This window comes from Emys orbicularis, chromosome 4, assembly GCF_028017835.1.
Source record: "Emys orbicularis isolate rEmyOrb1 chromosome 4, rEmyOrb1.hap1, whole genome shotgun sequence".
Lineage (NCBI taxonomy): Eukaryota > Metazoa > Chordata > Testudines > Emydidae > Emys > Emys orbicularis.
Genome location: NC_088686.1, coordinates 79,030,035 through 79,055,670, shown reverse-complemented (window position 1 = coordinate 79,055,670; position 25,636 = coordinate 79,030,035). Strand labels below are relative to the sequence as shown.

The window sequence follows — 25,636 nt, the reverse complement described above, 5'->3', positions numbered from 1 at the left end:
TCAAGCTTGATGTTTAAGTTGGTTGGATTCAGACCTCTTTGCAGAGAAATTAATCTCTTTCAACTAACAAAGAAAAGCTTATGTCTGCAGTTGAAAACATCTCTTAGAGCAAGACCAGTCATCTAGCTGATTTACCGAACAACATGGTTCTAATTTCAGAGGAGATTGGCTGCTGATTAAAACAGAAATCAATATAAATTGAAGTAAAAAAACTGATCTTTATTAATCGCTGGAAGTGTTTCATTAAATATTGCTGAACAGAGGCTAACTTTCTCTCTCTCTCAATCATTCTTCAGATGCTTGGGGAGTACAACCACTCAGTCCTGTGTTATGATCATGCTTTACAGGCCAAACCAGGGTTTGAACAAGCTGTAAAAAGGAAGCATGCTGTCCTATGTCAGCAAAAACTTGAGCAGAAACTGGAAGCTCAGCATAGGTAACTGAGACATGCATCCTCTGAAAAGCCTAACAAAAATTCATATGCAAGTGGTCTCATTCTCAATGTTCTGTTCCTGTGATTATTGCTCACCATTGCGGTAAAACGGTGATATGTTTTAACTTACTACAGTTTACAACTATTGCATAATCATAAATAATACAAATATTGTAAGCAACCAAAAGTTTCATATGAATGTGAAACAATTCAACATAAACTTTCCTGGTGTCAAATTTTAAGATCACTTCAGCGAACGTTAAATGAGTTGAAGGAGTATCAAAAACAGCATGACCATTACCTGAGGCAACAGGAGATCTTAGAGAAGCACAAGCTGATCCAAGAGGAGCAAATCCTGAGGAACATCATCCATGAGACGCAGATGGCAAAAGAGGCACAACTAGGTACAGATTTTGTAATGAGCACTGAGTGTAACAAGTAAGAGTTAGTCACTTTCAGTCACAGCTTAATGTAGTGAAACAATTCACTCCCATATTTGGTTATGATGCTCTTAGGTGGCCATTTCATTTTGATTTTGAAAAAGTTGTGTGTGAAATGTTCTCACATCAGTCCATGGGTTCTTGTCTGGCAAAGGCAAAAATCTATAAAACAGCACGCTTAGTTTCAGGAAGAGGGAGCATGTTCTGTTGTTCTTGGGGGCCCTCAACTAGTACAGCTCATGTTGATTGGCTTAATGAGGAACTGTAGTCCATCATAGCTAGAAATGGAAATGGTGAAAATTTTGAGGCCTTTGAATAATGGAGGCAGGATAATTGTGCAGGAAAACATCTGGAAAAAAAATCATCTCTTTCCCCCCTCCCCCCTCCCCCCCCCGCCCCACCACTTAATACTAAACTATATTTGAATTTTGTTAGATAAGTTATTCTAAGGACTTATCTACATAGCAGGTTAGTGCTGGGTGTGAATCTGCAGTGCACTAGCTTGCCACGCGCTAACTCGCCATGTGGACTTTGCTACAGCGCACTAAAAGTTCTGTAGTGCATTTTGATGTCCTCTGATTTCAACTACAGAACTTTTAGTGCACATGTCGTAGAGTGTTCGTAGCAAGGCAGTGTACTCTGTGTCCATACCTGGCACTAACTTGCTGGGTAGACAAGCCCTAAGCTATAGGCTCTAGACTTGAGTGAATTTTGAGTAAATCCAGGACACTCAATGCACTACAAGAACAAACATTTGGAATGTAATGTCCTTTCTTCTGTGACATTTGTAGTTAAAGGATTAAATCTATCCTACATCTCCAGTATCTGAGCAACCCTTCAGTTTTCTCAGCAGCACTCAGGTGTCTATCCATTTGGAAAAGACTGACTGCCAAAAAAGCTGAATGAAGTGCAAAAGGACAGTAGGAAAATGAACAGGAAATGCAGAATTGCGTATTTCAAATCCCAAACTCCATGCAAACTGTATTGCAGGAAGTCAAATGTCATGTAGTCCTTTCCACAAATATTAGTTTAGCTGTCTTCTTTCAAAGATGGAGTTCTCCTTTAATACCAGTCAACAAGATAGCTTGGAACTAGACTCTGATAATGTGCTGGTTTTGGTCAGCTGAGAAACAGTCTGCTCTTTTACATCAATGAACTTTTGTTAATGTTTGTGCTCCATAGGGAACCATCAGATATGTCGGCTTGGCAACCAACAGCACAGCTTGCACTGCCAGTGGGACCAGCCTGTTCGCTATCACCGTGGGGACATTTTTGAAAATGTGGAATATGTTCAGGTTTGTCTACTATGAATTAGCACCATTACTAGCCACTCAAGCAACACAAGTCCTTGAGGCTGGCGTAAGATGTCCATAATTGTTACCCCAAAAATACTTTTTTTTTTTTTTTTCTTTTAATAGATCAAAATATAACTGTAGGAACTGTATAGTCCTGCTAAAAGAGTAAAAGGCACATTTTGCTAGTGTAATTTTCCTGTGACCCTTTTGCTAATAATGGGAGAACCGGAAATAACTCTGGATTTTGGCAGCCCAATGCCTGTTGTTTAAAGATTTTGTTTTGTTATATAGGGAGGGGGCAAAATGAGGGCTCTTCTCAACTATCTTTTTGGGAGGAAAATGTTCTAGAGTGTTTTGTGAAACCCCAACATTGCCCTGGAGTTTCCATCCCTATTTTTTTCCCCTCTGTATAGAATGCCCTCTTTCTACTAAGTACAGGCATCAGATGATTTGAGAAGGAGTGTAGTTGTCTTACATGAATATGCTAGATGTCATGTAGCTAGGAGTATGCCTCTAGAGATGTGAAACATCCATTTCCAAATCTGGTTTTCTTGAAGGACACAGCAAATGTACACTAGGTAACTAATGTACATAAAGAGACAAATGCCTTTAAGGAATCAGTTGTCCCTTTGGATCCACATATAATACTTCCCATAGAATAAGGTACCCCACTATGACAGCTGAAAAAGTGTGTGTATATAAATAATTGTTGGTTTTTACTTTATATACGCTTTTAAAAATTATTTAAGATGGATAGCGATACTTCCCTCTTTCTAGACATTTTCAGTCCGTTCATCTTGATGAATATCCTAAAAACTTTTTGTAACATAATGAGATTTAAAGAGGAGGGAATCAGCATTATATACTTCCTAATATTTTATGTTGCTAAGAGTTTGAGTGGTAATGTGAGTTCTGCCCATCTAACAATGACTCTTAATACTAATAGAGGTGCTGCTGCTGTTCTAGTAGCTTAAAATATCAGCTTTTATGCTTTGGGTTTGATAGTGCCTGAAGAAAGGGCTGGTCCACACTAACCCCCCAGTTCGAACTAAGATACGCAACTTCAGCTACGTGAATAACGTAGCTGAAGTCGAAGTATCTTAGTTCGAACTACAAGGTACTTACCGCGGGTCCACACGCGGCAGGCAGGCTCCCCCGTCGACTCCGCGTACTCCTCTCGCGGAGCAGGAGTACCGGTGTCGACGGCGAGCACTTCCGGGATCGATTTATCGCATCTAGACAAGACGCGGTAAATCGATCCCAGAAGATCGATTGCTTACCGCCGAACCCGGAGGTAAGTATAGACATACCCAAAGGTTGAAACAATCTGCAAAAGTAGATATCATATTTGTAAAAAGTTTTGCAAAGCCTGGTATTAATAGAAAGGGTTTCACAATATGTCTTTAAAAAACAATAAAATAGTATTTTGCTTTGAGCTGCATTTTCTCCTTACATGTTTGAAACCCTAATATTGTGCTAGTGCAAGAGGACCAGAAATGACTCATAAATTGACCAGTTTAGTTTTGCTGCCAAAGCTAAGGGAATTGCAAGAAGTAAACAACCTGCATAAGTGATGAAAAGCAAATCAAACTTACAAAATTCAGTGTTAGTAGTTCACTACCTTGAAAGGAAATACTGTCTAAAAATAGTGATAATGTTCCTGTCATTTTCTTCTTTGACAGTTTGGAGAAGACTCATCAAGATCCAGTATGACATCTGTGAATTTGGATCTCCATGCGAACCACAGCGATCTCAGCCACTCTTTGCAGTCTTCTCCTGTTGCCCATTCTATTGTTTCACTGTGGGGCCTGGAATCAGATGCCTACAGGGTGAGCAAAGAGTATGAGCTCGCTCTTTTATACAGGGCTATCATGAAAGATTGTGTTCTCCTTTAGTAAAAATTTATTCTAAAGCAGCAGTGTCCAATCACTCATATGTAGCAGAACTTATGTGCCTGGTACTCCTGAGTTCTCCTTCATTGTCTCAGGTAAGCTGCTGTGCTGAGCACTAGTGGACTACTACTTCTGCCTGTCTCCCATTCATTTGTGTGAACTCTACCACACAATGTGAATTTGGGTTGCTCTCATGACTGCAAAATTGGGATTTAGAGTCCAAACCTCGGTTCATGGTAGAGCAGCACAATTCACTAAAAATAGAAAGCACAGTGCTGATACAACCGAAATCTTGGCTTGATAAACTGGGACAATTTCCAGAAAAGGCAGGAAACCATTATCTTAAGGGAAGAGTTTTTTTCTTTTTTGTCATCCTAGTGTATTCCTGAGGCATTCTTATCAGCTAGTTAATGTGAGGGTTAAGATTGATGAATTATTTCTCAACTGTTTAAGAATTTTTTTTCTTTGCAATTAGGATAAACAGCATATTCTTTGGCCTAAAAGATCAGACTGTGTAAAATCCTTTCCAACAATCCCGAACCCAGAGGAACTGCCAACCTATTTCCTGCCTCCAGAAAACAGAGGATTCAGGCAAGTGTTGATTAATCATAAAGTGAATTTCCCATTGTATTGTTTAATTTGGTTGTAGTGATGTGACCATATTATGAGAATCTGGGGTCACTGACCAACTAGTGTATTATTCTTTTAAGGTGGCTGGGTCTCCCTCTGGTTGGAGAAGATGGTGTGTCAATCTGTCTGATTACACTGCTCTACAGCCAAAATGCTTCTGAAATAAATGTAGTCAAACTTTACTAATTCTGGGTCACTGAGAACGAAAATCATGCTTAAAATTGTTGATTGGCTCTAGTTTTCAAGATACGCTATTGGGTCAGTATATACGACCCTTGACATGGGAATGGCGGAGGATAAGTGAGTTATAAAGGGAAGGGATCTCAGTTTAAACCAGAAATGACTAAAATACATCTTTGACTGGATCTATGAATAAATCTATGACTGGGTTTGGACAGTACTTGCTTTTTAGGCAAAACAATGAGTGATGCAATCTGAAGCTGGTATTGCGTCATATATGATATGAATTGCATCATGTTATTCCTAGAAGTCATGGATGATGCAATCATAACGAAGCTTACATCACTCTGCTGAATAAATTGCCCTATATCAGCTCTAGAAATCATACAGTGTCGTGCTCTCTTATTTGTCAGTGTTTGATTTTGCAAAGGGACACATTTCTGTTTAGCCAAAGTGAGCAGAGATGCCTCGTACTTGTGTGAACAGTGCAGATAACTTCTGCTATGTTTGTGGTGAAGTGACTTTTGCATCACAAAAGCGCAGTATAACCACTATGGTTAAGAAAGCCTATCACCTTTATTTTGGCTGCAAAATTGGAACTCAGGACAAGAGGTGGGCCCCACACATATGTTGCAACACTTGTGCAACAAATCTTTGCCAGTGGTTGAACAGGAAAAGGAAATCTATGCCTTTTGCAGTGCCAATGATTTGGAGAGAGCCAACAGATCATACCAGCAATTGTTACTTCTGCATGGTGCCTCCAGTTGGGAAAGGTGTGTCAAAGAAGAAAAAGTGGACTGTGCATTATCCAAACATTCCATCAGCTATACGCCCAGTACCCCACAGAGAAGGACTGCCGGTTCCTGATGCACCAGAATCATTCTCACTTGAGTCAGACGAGGAAGAGGAAGAGGATGAAACTTCTGGTCCTGAACCATCAATGTCACAGGACCCACATTTTCTCCCATCCTCCTCCTCTGAAGCACACCTCATAACACAAGGTGAACTGAATGACCTTGTCAGGGATTTGGAACTACCCAAGAGTAAGGCAGAGCTGTTGGGCTCCAGACTACAGTAGTGGAATCTCCTGGCAGGTGACGTTACGGTTTCCATGTTCCGTGACCGTCAAAAGGATCTTGTCCCATTCTTCTTCATGGAAGGTGATCTTGTAGCTGCAACATCGATGGTGTGATGGCAGCCCTCAACATCGTTCACGATCCAGATGAGTGGAGACTGTTCATTGATTCATCGAAGACGAGTCTTAAAGCTGTTTTACTGCATAATGGCAATGTTTTGCCATCAATTCCAGTTGGTCATGCAGTCCATATGAAGGAAACCTATGACAACATGAAACAACTTTTGAGGTGCATAAACTATGACCAACATCAGTGGCAGCTTTGTGGCGATTTGAAGGTTGTTGCTCTCTTGCTTGGTCTGCAGACTGGATACACAAAGTACTGCTGTTTTCTCTGCCAATGGGATAGTCGTGCAAGAGATTCCCACTACATCAAGAAAGATTGGCCACTCCGACAGTCATTGGAGCCTGGGAGGAAAAGTGTTCAGCATCCACCACTTGTTGAATCAAGGAAGATTTTGTTACCACCCTTACACATCAAGCTGGGTCTGATGAAGAACTTTGTCAAGGCCATTGACAAAACACAAGCAGCTTTCAAGTACCTCCGTGGAAAATTTCCAAGGTTAAGTGAAGCTAAGATAAAGGAAGGTGTCTTTGTTGGTCCTCAGATTCGTGAACTTCTTCGAGATGATGCATTTGACCATGCACTGCATGGCAAGGAAAAGACGGCATGGAAAGCCTTCCAGTTAGTGGCAATAAATTTTCTCGGAAACAACAAGGCAGACAACTACAGGTTGTTGGTGGAAAACCTCCTCAACGCATACAAAAGCCTTGGTTGCAACATGTCACTAAAGATACTTTTTTTGCACTCTCATCTAGTTTTTTTCCACCGAACTGCGGAGCAGTGAGCGACGAGCACGGCGAGCGATTTCACCAGGACATTGCAACAATGGAGAAACGCTATCAGGGCAAATGGAGCCCATCAATGCTTGCAGACTATTGCTGGACAGTGACAAGAGATGCTCCATTTAATGAATACAAGAGACAAGCCAAGAAGCGCCGAGTAGACACTGAATAGGACTAAACTATGTACATAATAGTTTTTTGCCTTTTGTTTCATAATAAATTTTATTTATATAACCCTTTTGCTGATTTTTAAAGTGTTACATAAACAGGACAGGTGAAATATTATCATGTAAAGCAACCATAAATACATGTAAAGACCTAGGTTTACAATTTATGATTAAAACTCTACTATCTACACAATATACATAGACATAAAATGTAAAAACTTAAATATCTTAGAAACAGTAGCCAATCAGTTGTTTTAATTGTCATATTTGAATTCAGCACATCAAAATACATAATAAATAGCACATTTTATCTCTGAAGCAGACGACTTCTCAAAAATTGTAGACCAGTCTTATAACAGGCAGCATTTGTGTTCTTTTGGAGGCTCTCCCTCTTCCCACTCCATAAGAGGAGTCACAGCCATCTAATGCTCTGTCCACATTACAGCTATAACCAAGTCAGGAAACCAGTTCCAAAATTACTATCCCCTTACCTGGATTTAAGATGGTTAAAATGTAGTATGGACAGGACCAACCATGTGCCACTCAGCTGTTTGTGTGTTTACATCCCACCATTTGAAACATGAACTCATGTCTTCTCGGTTTTTTTCACTGCCAGAGTCCATTCGATCCTGAGTAGCCCAGGAGAGGCCCATGTGCATGGAGAGGCCCAGCTGCCAGATTGTTCGTCTATTACTGATGTCCATAACAATGAAACTCTGTACACGTTGGTCAAAGAACTAGATGGTCATCTGGAGCTGAAATTTAAAATGCCGGATGATCATGCAAGACAAGTAAGAGGCACTGTTTTCATAGGTAACCTTTTCATTCTGAGTGTCTGCCTTTTATGGCCTTAGAGCTAAGGTCTTCAAGATTTGACAGATTCTGGCAACAAAAAGATGGGCCTGATTTTGCAAGGTACTCAGTACTTCCATAGGCTTCCCCTTGCTGGGAAGTGTAAGCTCTTAATATCTGGCATGAGATCCTATGACATGGCCTCTTTAAACACCTATCAAAAGTGTGTGAGACAAAAAATGATAGTTAATCTAGAAAGTACTGTTTTCTTCTAAAACCTCTGAAGACCACATGAAAACTGTTCATTGGCTTTACCACCTCCTTGTTGGCACAGGAGAGACACCTGCTTATAGCTGTCTTTCCTTATTGCTTACTGTCCCTTGGTTGCTTTAATGGGTCTTTAGACTCTCCCCTCCCCCAGACCACCAACAGTGCATCTGTAGTGGTCACTTTTCAGCTACAGTACAAAGAAGGGGCTTCGGAAATTTTAGGGTCATGAGACTTGAGCCACCCAGATAGCTATATCCTGTAAAAACTGTGTTTGAGAGATCACTTTAAAATCTTCCTTCCTATTTTTTTGTTAAATGCCTTTTCATGTTGTTCAGATCTTGCATTCACGTATCAACAATCAAACTATTACAGAGGAGCAAATAGGAGTATTCATCTCTCATGCTATAAAGAAGGTAAGTCAAGAATTGTAGTTTGAAGTAAATTTGAGAATCCTTGTTTATCTATGTGTGTGATAACTAGATTCATGCATCCGACGAAGTGGGCATTCACCAACGAAAGCTTATGCTCCAATACATCTGTTAGTCTTAAAGGTGCCACAGGACTCTCTGTTCCTTTTTATAGATTCACGTTGTTCAGTGGCACACTATTTACAATTTGCCTTGCCTGGGGAGTATAGCAGAGCTGAAATTTGTAACTTCTTTCGATCTAGGTTTCACAAAGAACCACAAATATTCAGAGAAGCATCCCTTTCACTCAGCTTACTCAGTGGACCCTATTATAGCTTCCTTCCTACGTAAGAACACTGGTGGAGTGAGTGAATTTCATTCCTGTGAAAATTTGCAAGATATTGTGCGAGGGAATACAATGCCATTTCCTGAATCAAACAAATAATACTCCTGGAACTAACATGATGTTGGCCAACCAATAGTCCTTGTTTTGCTTATGTTGTATTCCTTTCCCCCACCCTTTGTCTGGCTTGTCTGTTTAGATTGGTAGCTCTTCAGACAGAGACTGTATTAAGTGTTTGCACAGCACTTAGCACAATGGGACCCTGATCATGAGTAGGGCCTTTGAGTGCTACCACAATACAAATAAGAATAGTAAATGTCAGGATGGAGGAAAACTTTTGGAGAAATCATATTAGATCTTAACAGATGTCAAATTAACTCTGTTGACATGCTGCCTTTCTGTGTGTACATCCCGTTGGCAAAGCCTAAATACAATATGTGGAGTGTTTGTGCATCTTTTCGTTGCCCATAAGAAGGAGAACGGATCTGAGTGATATTCATATTCTTGTGCACATAACAATCCTTTGCAGGCCTAATGTCTTACCTTCTGAGTTTTCTTCAGTGGCCATCCGAATGCATAGGTTTTTTCTTGGTAATACTCAGTTATTTCATGGCTTTAGTGCTGAAAAAACTTCTCCAATAAACAACTTCTTAACCAGTTAGAGCATGTCATAAGCATGTTCTTGTCATGCTTATGTGCACAAATTGCAGAGGACGGGGCATTTTCAGAGCAGAAGTTCAGCAGTAAGCATCATGGTCTTCCTGGGGAAAGACAAAATGTGTCTGCAAACAGGTTTGAATGTTTAAAGTAATGACAGCATTATGTTGAAAAAATAGGATTAAAGCCTTGGCAGTACCCTTATAAGCAGTGCCATTGCTAAGTCATGCACAGCATTTATTAATTATTACTGTAGCACCTAGAAGTCTTAGTTATGGACCAGGACCCCATTTGTATTAAGTGCTATACAAACAGAACAAAAAGACAGTCACTGCCCCCAAAGAGCTTACAAATGAAGTATATAATACTTGGATGCATACAGACAGGCCAATGTGAGGATTACATGGAAACAGTGAGACAATATTGGTCAGAATGATAGGCAGCATGTTGCTTGTCCCTGACAATGTGAAGGGAGGGAAAAGGAATTGTGCACAGAACCCTGCAGCTGTTCCATTGAAAATGATTTTATTTTAATTAGGGTGTCTTTTGCAGTTAGTAAAATCAGCTAAGAAAGCTGTAGTAAATCTGAAAATAACTGCTGCTCCTACGAGGTGCTGGGAGGAGGAACCAGAATTTACAACTAGAAATACTAAAAAATCAGTCTTCCCCCCCCCCCCCCCCCCAAAAAAAAACAAAACAAAAACCTGAAATACAAAAGTCTTTCTAGGAAAAAAAGTTCTAGACGACAATAGCTATTACTACAGTTATGTCTAGGACTAAAAACCAATTACTCCCTGCATATATAGACCATTGCATTTAGTACTATGTTTATTTTTTTTGTGTTTCTGTATAGGGCCTAAGAATGCACCCCTGACAGATCTGCATGCATGTGTGACATTATTCAGTGAGTGGTCTCATCAATAAGACTTACTCACACAAGTAACATTACACATGTGTAAATTGTTGCAGGATTGAAGCATTAGATTTGTCCTACAATTACAGATTAACCAAGAAACATTGGAAAAGGGATTTGACAGCATATTAAAATATCCATTATATCCTGTAATGCAAATAAAACTTTTTAGTATAAGGCTGTTGATTCAAAAATACTGAAGAAATACCATTATCTACAAAATTTACTTCTCTCTGAAAACTTTTACCCACTATGGTTATAAGATTTCTACAACTGAAAGAGAGAGAGTATTTGTTTTACATATTTTGTTGTGCATTTGACACAACTCTACATAGTTAGTTTCATTGTTCCTTCTCTAAACAATGAATTAGTCTGTTTATGTAACTATAGGTCAAGGGCCAGCTAAGAATAATTAGAAATCTGATTGTACATTTTATCCCTCTGCCCGACCATGTTTACTACTTTAAGTTGTGAGCATTTGGGGTCAGTGACTATCTTGCTATATGTTTAGACAGTTGCCAAGCACATTGTGGGCACTACCCAAAATATGAATGGATAGATAATTATTTAAAATAGGAAAATGTGATGCTAAAACCTCAAATTGGCTTTTTGAAACTGACTACTTCTCAAATTGATGGTTGCCACATGTGCAATGTGGGTCTTACACTCTGGAATGGCAAAGGGCTAAGAATCATTGATTCCTGTGGCCAGGCAGCATTAAAGGACTTTGTGGAAATCATTCGGGGCAATCACATGAATCAAGGATGCTAGCTGAATGCTCTTGCTGAGCAACAGGTGCTACTAAATTAACATTAGTTCATCTATCCTGCACCTGTGAAGTTCAACTGGTAAGCTAACTACCTTCAGCCAAGGTAGAGGGTAGAATAAATTGTATCCAGTTCATAAAGCAATACACTGAGTTGCTTATGTTGGAGAGAGTTTATGGTAAGCGATTGTATATTCCTGAAATGTTATGACTTTTTTTTTTTTTTTTTTTTTTCAGCCAAGGGATCCTTTATGGCTTATGCTTAATGAGGCTGGACTCTACTGGCGTGCGGTTGGAAATAGCACCTTTGCTGTCACGTGCTTGCGAAAAGCATTGAACTTAGCCCCACATGAGTATCAGGATATCCCTTTAGTCAATCTAGCTAACCTTTTGATTCATTATGGTCTTCATCTGGATGCCAGCAGGCTCCTGCTAAAAGCTGTGGCCATCAATAATTCTGAGGTAAGGGTTGCTTTTGTATTAATTTAGTAATAAACAACAAAACTCTTCCTGGAAGATTGCTTCATTAATTCCCAACCCCAAGTTTTGTTCTCCTCATACATGTAATTCTTCAGGCATCTCATTTGGAACGTGTTCATTTAAGTTGCTGCTTCATGTTTGATAAGATCAGGAAATTAAAGTGCCAGATAACACTGGATGCTTAGAATATAAATGTCTGGAAGAATAAATAGCTTTAAATATGGGCGACAAATTAGGTTGCGTCTGGACAACAGAATTCCAACCAGCTGGCTGTTGTTTTTTTTTATTCAATTCCTGGCATCACTGGTATCTAAAATGGAGATTCTTGATGCTATGTTAACATTTAATCCTTGTGTGTTGGAGAAAAGAGAAACTATTACATAAAATGTGTTTAGATCAGGTTTGATAGGAGGTAAGCTATTGAGAAGTTGCTTCTACCCAGCAGTTTCACCCTCATGTACAACCAGTCTTAGTAAGTGTGGTCTTGTGACTAAAGCACAGGACTGGGAGTCAGGAGATCAAAGTACTGTCCTAGCCCTGCCACTGACTCATCATGTAATATTACGCAAGTAATTTACCTACTGTGGCTCAATTTCCCCATCTGTAAAATGGGGCTAATACGTCTTCCCTATTTCATAGTGCTGTTGTGAGGATTAATTAATTCATGTTTGTAAGTGCTTTGAAGTTTTCTGATGGAAGATGCAAGAGAAATGAAAAGTATGTGACTGTACCCTCTTCTTTTGGAAATTGATGGTTGCACAATTAGATTTGGAAATCTACATGTACGTCTACATAAACACTTACTGCAGAACAAGCTGGGGTGTAAATCTACAGCGCTCCAGCATGCCATACATTAACTGCATGGACTCAGGTACTATGCGCCAGAAGTTCCCTACTGCGCATTCAAACAGTAGTAAATCAATGCACACTAGAAAGCTTTTAGTGAACAGCAGGGTCCATGTAGACTGTTAGTGCATGGCACTACACCCCAGCTTGCCATATAGTGTTTGTGTAGCCATGCCCTCAATATTAGTCATCACTTAGCTGTGCAGAAGAGTTAATTTGGAATCTGCTGCCTCCCACATAATGGGTAGATAAATATAAAAATAAATAACATGCCTTTCAGAAATGTGGGAAGACTGTGCAAAACTGGATTATTGAAACACTAGCCAGTACTGTGGAACTTTTTTTTTTTTTCTTGGGGTGTTGTAAGTACTTGGGAAATAATGTCTTCTCTTCACTTCAAGTTTAACCAATGAGCTCTTCATTAAAAGAATAAAAATGAGTTCCAATTGTCAGAACAAGACTGTTGCATTATCAAAGAAAATGCTGCTGATCAAAAGGTATTCCAAAAGAAGTAGTGTGCAAAAATAGTCTCTTGGCTATCTAGATATCCATTCATAACACACACCCATCTCTGCTGCCTGGATGATTCCTTTGTTTTCTTGATTAATCTCATGCATTTTACATTCCGTTCTTTTCATTTTTTTAATGCCACTTGTGATATCTTGGGAATAGACTATTGCAAAAGCTTTTGTATCTTTGCAAATATTTTTATTAACTTTATTTCTCATTAACTATAAATATGCCTGGTATAAAGTTATGGTATATTTCTAAATTTTGTAGAGTAAGTACTTTGTAGCCTGCAAACGATTTGAAGAAAATTTTCTCAGAGAAAACATTGATATTCAATTCTCTTTAAATATAAATAGACCATGTTTGCAACTTTCCTCCTTGTAATAAGATAGAGAGAGAGAGAGAGAGAGAGAGAACTACTGGATTGGCCAGAAAAAGTTGTGCAAGTCTTAAACAAAAGGGAGAAACAACCCTAAGTGAAATGAGTTTGTCTCACTCCAGTTCCCAGGGGACAAGAGTCCAAATCACAACTCCTCCTTCCCCCATCATATTTGGGGCCTAGAGTTGAGGCACTTCAGCAGTAGTATGGGAAGCTGATGGTTGCACAATTAGATTTGGTCGCTTCTGCCTATGCTGTCCCTCTTATTTGGACAAAGGACTTGAGTCTCCAGGGTTGTCAGTCCCTCCAGCACTAAATTCACTTTAAAATAAGTGGAGAGGGCAAAAATAGAATCAGCTGTGTAGCATCGGGGTATTTTTAATACAAGAGCTAGCAGCAATTTTGCAACAGTTTGAAAAGGAATCTAACCAGTTTAGATTGCAGATAAGTATATGAAAAAGGAGGATCATAAAGCAAGGGATAAGTGATGAAATGTTTGAATTAGGAAATTGGAGGGAGGGAGGGCGTGACAATACCCATGGTATTTAGAAACGGGTTGCACTAGCAGGAGTTTCTTCAAATAGTTCTTCCAAAGGTTCTTCCAGTACCTTTGGCAAAACTCTACAGCAGTTCAAGACTAAGAGTATTGCAATCAAACTTGAGTGTGCCGTGCTATAGTGATGTCAGTTAACTTACCACAAAAGCCTAATATTAACAATGCTAACCAGACTGTGGATAGATTAGAGTTAGCATTTAAAGGGGATTCTCTGATGTGTAAGGGAAAGACAAGCTGAACAAGAAGGTATGATTAACAATAGGGCAGGATGATTTGGGGCTTGTATGAATGAATGAGGTGCAATGAATTACCAAAGGCACCCAAGAAGTAGTACCACCAAATGAAGATAGCAAACACGTGATGGGAGGTCATAAGAAGAAGAAGAATCAATTAAACTGTCTGACTAAGGTTGGCTGGAGCATCAGACTGAATTCAAATTTGAATTAACTCTATGGACATGAATTAGTATCTTGTGACTTAATTGCATCATCAGATTGTTAAAAGCACACACTCTTCTGAAGCATGTTTTTAATACTACAAGCAAAATTTTTGAAAGCCATGACTAGTCTTAAAAGTTCCATGACAAGAAGTATCATTTAGTGGAGGAAATTGGCTGCTCTGTTGCTTCAGCATGGCTATTATTCTGGTCACAGGGTTAAATGCAGCACTTAATTTCTCTACATAAACCATAAAGATGCTTTTGAAAACAAAGTGTAATGCTTCATTGTGTGCCAGGACTTAAATCACTGGATGATATCTAAAAATGCATGTCAAAGTTAGTTTTGAAGAATTATTACAATGTCTTTTGTCTCTGCTGCAAGAGATTGCTCTTGGCTAGTCAAAGTTATGAGTAAGAGTGTTGGCTTACTACTGCAAAGAATTGAACAATGGGCCAAAAGACACTAATCCCAAGTTAGTGTGAAATTGGAGCTCTGAGTAATTTAATTATTTTCCGGAGAACAATAAGCTTGGATTGGCAAAAGACTAATCGGCACTTCCATCCCATATTAGATCTCATGTTACGTGGTACCTTTTGCTTTAGACTTCTTGGCTCCTAAAAACTCCCCTAAAACATTTCCCTTCACATTCTTTGCTGCCATATGTAGAATGTGCTATGTTTAAGATGGGCTGTAAATAAGTGGTTTGTTACACCTGTGGGTATATCACAGATTTATGTCATTTTAAAAACCTGAAATCCTAAGCATAGCCAGTATGTCCAACTAATTATTGGTTTTAAAACCAATAATTTAGGTTGATTATTCTGCATTCTAGGAATAAGCAGTCCCTTATCCCTAAGACCCTTCTAGCTGATTTGGGAGTGTGGAGGGCATGAGACTTGGTCTATTGCAATAGCTACCTTCAGTTTTGAACTGGGAACACATTTGTTGTGCTGATACAAGGTTGCTTTTCTCTTTGCAGCCCCTGACTTTCTTGAGCCTAGGAAATGCCTATCTGGCTCTGAAGAATATCAGCAGAGCCTTGCAAGCCTTCAGGCATGGGCTGGATTTAACTACAAAGTGTCAGGAGTGTGAGAGCAACCTGAAGTTGATCCGCTGTCTGCAGTTTTGTCCTTTTGTGTACAACATCACCTCTTCTGTATGCAGTGGTAAGCAGCTGCTGAAAAATGGTCAAAAAGTGACATAGCCTTACAGTCAGAGTGCACTCTACTGGAGTTCAAGACCGCTGTATTCTTTCCCAAGAATCATCCCATTTCCCTCTGTTTACACTTCTCTCTGCCAGCAAGGACTAACATTGAGGCACATCTCCTCTAGGAGAGAGGATAGTACTCCATTCAGGTCTACTTATGTTACTAGAGGTGCTGCAGTTAAGTACAGAGCACATGCTGCCTTCACAGCAACCTAACCCCTCGTTTTATAGGTAATGAGGGTTGAATCCATGTGTCTCCATGTCATTGCACAGCTATAACTGGTGGTGTTACTCTTAGCCCCCTTATATGCCCATTTAAGTTCTTCAGACAAGTATTGTGAGATCTTCCTTTTAAGTCTATAGGTTCTGGTAGGGAATATTGTCTATTATAGTTAATTTTTTAATCCAGTACTTCCAGGCTTGAATAATAGATTTTAAATGGCATTTACTTTTTAGAAATGCTCCATAATGCACTCTTACTACACTACATGATCATTTCTTTGTTCATGCAGGACCTACAGTAAGTGTTTCTGGATTTCTAGTTGTTTTTTAAAAAAAAATCCACAGTGAGATGGGGGCTGGAAAAGATATGTTCTTTTAAAAATATGTCTGGAGATGTGATGCTTTGTTGCCATTAATGGCTACTCTAAGATCCAAAGTACAACCTTGTGGAGCCAAGTGAAATTGAGTGAACCTTCCTCTCATTGAATATTTCAGATGTCTTTTATGTACTTGCTAATGGTGCATGTGCTGCTCCCAAGCTATCCTGAAGACCATTTCTGAATGTATTTGGCAGCCCCTTTTCTGTGAAACCATCACCAAGGGACACTTCTGGGTGATTTTACTCAGTATTTAAATGAAAGCCTCACATGATGAGATAAATGTGTTTGATTTTAATATTACTAATACCTTCCCCTAAGGATTTCCTGAGTTCCTGAAAACGTATGGGAACAAATCTCTTCTCTGATTTAGCATCTGGAATTGAACACTTTAAATATATACCAAGAAATATGTTGGCCTTTGATCGATGTGAATGCAACACATCACAGGTGATCTTCCAAGACTATGCCACCAGAGTAATATTATTTCCTGATGCATTTACACATTTTCATTTCATTATTTGGTGCGCAAAACAAAAAGCCTTTGGTTGGCCTTTATACATATATTTTAGTAGGTGGTGGTACTGCCCAAGTGTTAGGCTGCTCATTTACCTCCATTCCAAAACCCTCTTTCCTGACGCTGACTTGGAAGGAGCTCTTCATTCTGGGTTACCATCCCTAAAATCTGTTAAAAAAAGTCATTTCCCAAATGGTGTGTCAATTCGAAATGTTTTCCCTTGCAGTTTTCCCAGCCAGAATGGAACTGTACTGCAGCCTTTTGTGTGGCTTGTAAAAATCTTCCTCTGTCTTGTTAAAATGATTTTAGTGGGGTTGGTTGCTTACCTGAATCCCTAGAACCTTGTTGGGCTGAAACCTTAACAAAAGCCAATTCTATTTTGAAATAGAAGCAGAAAGAAAAGACACCTTTTTAAATTACTCTATTTAACATGACCCAAGAGTCTCATGAACAGTGGCTCTGTCTGAAACTACCTGTGCTTCTACAAGAGTTTTTCAGTCTCGCAGTTCCTTGTATGTGCACCTTCTTGATCTCATCATCACCACATTTGAAAGGGTACTTCAACAAGTGTTAATTGCTGCTGTTAGCATGGTTTCCCCAACCAGGGCTTTTATTTTCTGTACATGTTATAACACAGGGTTGTAGACCACTTTAGGAGACTTACATGGTTCTCAGGGGGTGGGAGGGTGGGGAACCTCTGCCCACACTGCTTGTGAAAACTATGCAAGCAGTATGGCTTTTGCTAATGTGACCATGTGTTAACAGAGCAGGAATGTTTAACTGGGAGGTCCTTTAGGGAACCTGTAAGGCTTATAATCAAAAGGGAAGCTGAACATTTACCAGGTATATTAACTTCATTAATGCCAGAAATCAAGTTTCTAGGTGTCTTGCCATACATTTGTACTGTTCCCCTTTTTTTGTGCCTCTTCATGTCATGCTGCTCCTTTGTATTGTAGAGATGGGAGAGACCATCTAGGTCAGTGCTTCTCAAAGTGGTGGTCTGCAGACCGCTGCCGGTCTGCAAGCCATCTGCTGCCGGTCCGCGGCGAGTTTCCTCATAAGAGCGTCGAATAGGATAATAATATGGCACCGGTCCCTGGCACATTGGAGGAAAAAAATTGCCGGTCCCTCACATCAGATAACTTGAGTTATCTTATGCATCACTGGCCAATGCAGAACAATTAGCAGTATGAAATTGACACATGGTGTAAATGTCTTTGTTTTATTGAAATGTTTTTAAAATAAACTTACCAGTGTATTCAACCTTGATATTGATGAGTTTTCTGGTTTAAAACATGGGTTTAAACCAAAATCTAAAATCTTAAGAATGCAAAAATGGAGAAGCAGACTTGTTTGTCTGTCTTTTACAGGGGGAGAAGAAAGACAGTTCCAGGATGCTGAGAATGGTTTGGGAATTTTTATTCATTGCACATTTAGGCTACATCTACACTACAAGCTGGGGGTGTGATTCCCAGCTCATATACACATACTCATGCTAGCTTGGGGAGAGCTAGCATGATTATAAATAGTAGACTATAGCCTCACAAGTACAGGCAGCATCCATGCTGAGTAGGTACACATGGGTTTGTACTCAGCATGTCTAAGCTGTGCTACTGCTGCCCATGCTTCCATGGCTACGCTGTTTATAACTCATGCTAGCTCTCATTGAGTATGTATGCAAGCTGGAAATTGCACCCCTATGCCATGGTGTAGTTGTAGCCTCAGATGGACTGAAAAGGAAAATATACATAGGTTGTTGGAAAGTGGGGGCCAAGACTTCAAAAGTGTCTGAGACCATCATAAGTGTACACATACTGAGAGTGCACAGACAAATTGGGGTTTGCACAGAGATACCTACATGTGTGCACATGTATTTTGGGTTGTCCCTGCCTGTCTCAGGCCTGCACACAAGTGTTTGCACAACTTTGAAGAAATCACCATTTTTAGTGGTAGGATTTTAATTTCAATTCTAGCTTTTCGATGAGACCGGTTTATTGTGAGGTTTAGTTAAGAACATAATTAGTGTGGGACAGGCACATATATCCCATGATTTAATTGCTGTTTAGTATTATACCATCTTATGAAATACAGTAAGCCATAAACTGTATAACCAAAAGGATGAACACTGCATTGCAAATATGTAAAACAACCCACAGTGTTCTCATCTAAAATCTGTTACATCTTAAGGTATTTATAGAAACATATGAGAAGTACATAAGTAACTTACTAAGAAGTACATGAGTAATTTACTATGAGATGCACTTGCTACTGCTGGCTTCATAGTAAATTGAAACACTCTCTCAGTGATAAGATGCATACTGTGTACCTATATGCTGCTTACTGAATCATACATTTTAGAAATGGAAAAAGACCAGTCCTTCCACTGCCAATGCAGCACATTGTCAAGCATATGTTTGAATAATTTCAGCAATGGGGATTCTGTTATTTGCCTTGGGGCACTCTTCCAGAGCCTAAATGAATTATTGCTAAAAATAGTCTCCTGATGCTCATGATGTTTTTGTCCCGTTTTTCAGCTTTGTCCCATTGTTTCTATATATATACACACCTGGTGGGTCAAGCAGCGCGCACACACACACACACACACACCCCACTCCTTAATTTTGAAGCCCTTCACATGTGTTGCCAGATATAAGCGCACTCTTGCAGCATGTGCTATGCTTAAAACGCAGAACCTGCGAATTAAACTTTTGTATAATCCCTGGCCTTTGAGAACTATTTGTCTTGCATTCTTTAAAAGAATCACTAGCAAGGTTGCCTGTGCTTCAGTTTACAGGCATGTCTGCATGTTGTATTATCCCTGTGCTCTGCCTGTCTGCTACATAAGTGTGAATTGGGACAGGTTGCAAGACACACAAGGTATTGAATTCTTCTTTGCTTTGATTCTGTGCCTGCTTACAAGAAAGGAGCAAATGGGCTCAGGGAGGAATTTGTGAAGCAGCATGGTCTAATGGTGTGAGTACGGGATTAGGAAGTACACATTGCTGAACTGTAGTCATGGTTTGCATAGACTGTTTGTGAGGCTCATGTATCTTTTTTCTGTTTTGGTTTTGTTTCCATCTGTAAAATGAGGGTAGCTCATCCCTACCTCTTAGGAGTGTTGTGACACTGGATTAACGTTTATATAGAACTTTTGAAGGTGTGCTATAGGAATGCTAATTTTTTATTGGATGCTTATTACTGCTAGATTACCCACCCTGCCTGAAAACAACCACCATCTGAGTAGCAAGCTTTATTTTCCTCCCATCTTTGTTTTGCGGGGAGCTGACTGACCTATTGGAATCAGGGCACTTAGTGTCTGAAGCAGGTTAAACTTAACAGTCCCACTCTATCTCATTTTTATGTTTAGTTTTCACCTTCCAGATCTAGGGCACTAACCCAGTACTGTTGAGGCTGGGTTTTAAACACTGCAGGGGAATGGGTTAAATCCACAAAACCATTTTCATTGTTTTTGTCAAAAATGGTTGATAAAAACCTAACCTTCCGTGTCCCTATAAATACCCACAGTGATATTAAACTTTTACTTTCAGGTTTCTAGACAGGCAATGTCACTGCAGGAAATGTTTCTGTCAACAGGTGAAAATTATGGACTCTTGTTGTTGATAAATAGAGTCTTTAGGCACTATCATTCTAGCATCTGCGTTCACTTTACATAATTTAGACCAACAGAAACACTTCCCCAGTTTCCTTGGAATGGGGGGAATACCAACCAAGAGACTAACTGCCAAGGGTCCTACCTATGCTGGCCCTTAATGGAAAGTGATGTGGGAACTCAGATGTTTAATTACCTGGGGATCAGTTATTAGAAGAATGACAAGTCAAGTATATTAAACATAATTGGAAGGACAGGCAGCACAACAGCTGTTTAAAGTAGTCTTAAAGGGTGTGCAAGTAACAGGATCAAAGAAATTGACATAAAGGAGTTAAAATGCAAACAGGAAACATTGGTGAACTCCATAGCATCCCAAAAGCTACTTTCAGGAGTTAGTCATTCCTGTCAACTATATTCTGCTGGTACTGCCAGTGCAGCAAGCTGCAGATGTTCCATCTGATAATGAAAAGAACTCTGTCGTGGATGTTATTGCACTTTTTTTTTTATCCCTGAACAGCTGTGAGAGGTTAAAAACCTCATGTTAACATAAGAAGCTTCCTCTTTGAAAATTCTTTAACCCTTTGGAAAGCGGTTGTCCTTACACTGCATAATGCCATAATCTGAACACTCAGATGTTGGGAAGTGCTGCTTGCCATAGCACAGAGTAACTTTGAACTCCACTAAAGATTAAAGTTGGATCATTTCTCAGGTGACTGCTGAAAAGAGGCAGATTCTGTAGTATGGGAGCTTCCCATGCCCTGTGCTCAAAAAAGCTGCTTTGTTGCATATAATGCTAAACTATAGGCAGGCAAAACCCCCTTTATTTTTAAACAAAATATTATTTTGCCTATATGAATAATTGCACCCCTCTTTCTAATTGTTTCCATTTGTATGATCTCCTGGCCTCAAGTTGTTGTCATTTTAAAAAGCAAACCTTTTTAAAAGGAAGATTTAAACAACCCCCTAGTATATAGACTGAATACATTTTCTTCCATTTTGAAATCATAATTTGTTTTAATGATTTAGACTTTCCAGGGTCTTTTCAATCTCAAATTGTCTCTGACTTATACACCAGGTGGGTGTGCTATTATTAAATATTCTAGTTCTTGTGCCTTTTTATTGGTTACAAAGTACAGGTGAAGTTTGCTGTAAGCTTTTCAGCATACACTATGTTCATACCACCATTTACTATGAATGCAAATATTTTTGCGTATGGGTGCCTGTTTTCCTAGGTAATATGCATTTCATCACATTCTTTTTGATGTTATGATGTGTATTTTGCAACACAGGTTATATATTTAACAGCAGTTGTACACTTTATTTTTAAGAGGATGCTTTGGTTTTGGTGCCCTCTTGTGGTCTGAATATCCTACACCATAGGAAATCAAAAGTTTGGATTCCTTCATCCACCTCCTTTTAAAATAAAGCATGGGGGAAAGTATTTGCTCCCTTTATTATAAAAAAAAAAAAAAAAAATGCATTTTTTTTGTTCTTTCTTTGCCTTTTCAAAGTTTACACACTTGGGGTGCTTAGACCATAAACCAAGTGATACTAGCTTCAAAGGAGAAACTATATGCTTGAGTCTCAACAGAACTTTTAGATAGGTACTATTCAAGCAGCAGATGCCCATTTGGTTGGGGAGATAAGGTATAGAACTGAGAGATTAAATGACTTGCCTAAATTAACATCACAAGTCAGTAGCAGACTCATGAGTGGAACCCAGGAGTCCAACTCCCCAGCAGCAGGCTGCAACCACTAGACCAGGGGTCGGCAACGTTCGGCACGCAGCTCGCCAGGGTAAGCACCCTGGCGGGCCGGGCCAGTTTATTTACCTGCTGACGCGGCAGGTTTGGCCGATCGCGGGCCCCCACTCGCCGCGGTTCGCCGTCCCGGGCCAATGGGGGCGGCGGGAAGCCACGGCCAGCACATCCCTCGCCCGCGCCGCTTCCTGCCGCCCCCATTGGCCCGGGACGGCGAACCGCGGCCAGTGGGGGCCGCGATCGGCCATACCTGCCGCGTCAGCAGGTAAATAAACTGGCCCGGCCCGCTAGGGTGCTTACCCTGGCAAGCCGCGTGTCAAACGTTGCCGACCCCTGCACTAGACTGTACTCCTAGTTCTGTAGAGTAATATTTCATCCATACAAACTCTAAGCAAAAACACTTTCAAGTGCTATACACTTCAAATAAAACTAATTATGAAACACTTTTTTTGTGTGTTATCACCTATGGAAATATTTCATGTGAAATAAATTATGGAAAATACCTCTGTCCTTTACGTACCTAGGATTGGACCCTAGGATAGTCTGTGGAGCATAGTTAGCCTTGCCGTTCCAAATGGAAAGCTGCTAAAGGTATCCTTTCCACAAAGTTTGTCTTGGATATAGTCCGTAGACATTTGTGCTTATTGTATTGGCATCAACTGAGGTTTCCCTTGCTCAAGCTGCTTTAACTTGCTTTTTCTTCAAGACATTCTCATCTCTATCTAGAGGTGTCTGGTTTTGATATTTTTTTAAGGCAAGTTCAGAATCTAATTTTGTTGTAGAGTTGTTTGCTCCAACTAGAAACACACAAAGTTTAAGACCAGAATGGGCCATCATGGTCATCTAGTCTGACCTCCAGCACATTGCAGGCCACAGAATCTCACCCAGGCACTCCTGTAATAGAGCTGTAACCTCTGACCGAGTTACTGAAGCCCTCAGATTATGATTTAAAGACTTCAAGTTACAGAGAACCCACCATTTACACTAGATTAACCTGCAAGTGAAACACACATTGACTGGGTTAGATTCTCAAGTGAGTATTTTCATTCAAATAAAGCTTATCCCATTTCTTAATGACTCCCTCCCTTATCCGCTGAATGGAGGATGCTTGACCTCTCCTGAGTTTTCATTATTTAGAGGTCATTGTTAGTATGTCCCTTGAATTCGGTATGCGTTAGAGGGAGGGAGTTAGCCTGTTACATTCACTTCTTGCCCCCTATTGTCCTACTAAGTTTAACATCAATCAGGTCTTGACTGCCCTTGAAAGTTAGTGTGGATTAAGGTAGAGTGTGAATTTAAAGCACAGTAGCTGTTCCTTATAAACTCCATGTCTTGACATTCTCGTTCTAGAAAAAGAGTGCCTTGTTCCTTTTCATTTAACCCACTTTTTTGTTCTGGTATAAAAATGTTTCCACATGGATTTGCTCTGGAACTTTGTGTAGACATGCCCTCAGTTACTTCAATAGCAAGATAAACTCTCTGAAGAGTAGTTAGGGAGAGGGAATTACATTAGGATTTGTCTTGGAGATTTTGTTTATAACATAATTAAGAAACTCTAAATATCTACTGATGGCTACCCTTTGTGCTTCAAAGGCTTTGACAAATATATACTTATTCTGTTGGCAAACAACTAAATAATGGCAATATTCTCCCTGTGGATTGAACTTTTTTTCTTACCACTAACCCTGGGATCTGAAAGTCAAGCTGGATTCTTTCTGCCCCGAGCATTGTCAGCAACAGAGACCCTGCAACTGCATTTCAGTTAACGGATCTGTTGCTTTGCAGATAGAATCAGGTCACCTCTTGTTGTCATTGCAGAGCCAATGCAGATTAGAGTGGTTCAAAGTGGTTCAAACTTTGTCTAGTCAGTAAAGTGAACAGATGTGCCTGATTCCACACAGATCTATTGAATAAGAGTGGTACTTATTCCAGTTGTTTTCTCTTTAGAGGTAGACCCAGCAATGACGGATATCTAAAGTTTTGCAAATCCAAGGGAACTCATTCTGGTAGGGCCTATAGAAGTCTTTTAATTGGTCTTCTGGTCTCTCACTGATCCTCCGGTTCCAAGCTACAGTCTCACCAGTCCCAAGGAGGGAGGCAACAGTTCCCTCTTCCCTTGCAGCTTCTTTCAATAATCATTCAAACCAAGAATTGATCACTTAAAAACCAAAATCTGCTTTGGTTGAGTTCCACATTCTAAGTAGCTAATCCATTGGATGTGTCTTCACCACATATAACTAGGAGACAGTTTTTTGTCAAAGAATTACTCTAGCAAACAAGATTCCTGCCTTTGTTGCCTTAATGTAGACTTTCTGGTACTCTCAGGACAAATTTGTGCCGAGGATGGCTGCTTGAATGAAGTCCTTCCCGGTAGACTTTCTTTCTTGTCTAGTGGCTCTTTTGTGCAATAGATGTAAGCCAAGGTACAGTAGTTTCCAAACTAGCTTGCTCCCATGGAAAGTGAAAAGAGATAAGATTCTTCGCAGTAATTCCCTGTAACTGTTTCCCTCTTCCCCCTCCCCCCCCCAAAAAAATTAAAAACAATTTTATTATTTCCCTATCCATGTATACACCACATTTAAAAATCCTCTCATGTAGTGTTGGGCACAACACTGAATTCTTAGCAACCTGAGTCCTGCAGCAAGGTTCTGCAGGGAGGTTTAACAAAGTAGTTGTGGGTCATTTCCAAATTACTATGATCTCTTGGGGAGCAGTTCATCTCTTTGAGTTTGATTCTTTTAGACCACATTAGACAATGCTGTTCAGAGTAAAGAAAAGGGTAGAAAAGATTGGATCCACCTCAGGGTGGTCCAGAGCAGATGTGAGTTGTCTAGAGTACAGTTGGAATAGGGATGCCTGCTTCTATCTTACATTAGGGGCCCAAATATGTCCTCATTAGCAACTTGCCAGGATCCTGATGGTTGTACCCATTTTGGTTAAGCTGGAGATACCTTTTTAATCTCAGAGCGTGGCCTGTGGAGATTGAAGGGCCTACCATGCAATGCTTTATATTCAGGTTATATCAGATCAGCATGTGGTGCTTTGAGCAATTGGACTGAGATGATGGAATGTATGCTGGCAGTGGCACCTGTAGTACTAGTATCACTGGGCTATATAACCCTACTCAAGGAGAAGTTGAGCCCAGGCCTTGTCTAACTCCACAGCCATTTTTGGCCCATGAAATAGACTTTGGTTACCATTGGTTTATCTATTTTATTGCCTTGTTTTTCTTTTGCCTGATCCCGATTCTTGTGTTGTCTGTCTTGCACTGTTTTGAGTAACCTCAAAAGCTCTCAACCTATAACCTAGTATAGCTACCAGTGACTGTGGAACTAGGACAATTGAAAGCTTCCCTACAGAAGGAAACGGGTGTTCCTTGGGCCAATATTTACTTGGGGGTGGGGGGAGAGGGGCGGTGTGGTCTTTCAAACATCCCACTACAAAATCCCTATCCTAGCTATTGGAGGGAGCTTGGTACTGATTTAACAATGGGGAAGAAATTCTCAATATTGGAGCCTAAAATAGTGTGTCACTGGCAGTCCATCAGTCTTATTTTGCTTTCACAT

At 40.0% G+C, this 25,636-nt stretch overlaps 1 protein-coding gene across 2 annotated transcripts in view; it reads left to right on the top strand.

The window, feature by feature from the left end:
- The window catches only part of TTC17 (tetratricopeptide repeat domain 17), an 88,104-nt gene that overhangs the window by 21,540 nt on the left and 40,928 nt on the right, over positions 1–25,636 (top strand). For both annotated transcript variants that reach the window (XM_065403195.1, XM_065403196.1), the window contains exons 8-16: positions 297–436; positions 677–837; positions 2,056–2,168; positions 3,851–3,997; positions 4,536–4,651; positions 7,635–7,809; positions 8,416–8,493; positions 11,404–11,628; positions 15,357–15,543. In XM_065403195.1, the coding sequence (XP_065259267.1) occupies positions 297–436; positions 677–837; positions 2,056–2,168; positions 3,851–3,997; positions 4,536–4,651; positions 7,635–7,809; positions 8,416–8,493; positions 11,404–11,628; positions 15,357–15,543 (1,342 nt within the window). The remainder of the gene's footprint in view (positions 1–296; positions 437–676; positions 838–2,055; positions 2,169–3,850; positions 3,998–4,535; positions 4,652–7,634; positions 7,810–8,415; positions 8,494–11,403; positions 11,629–15,356; positions 15,544–25,636) is intronic.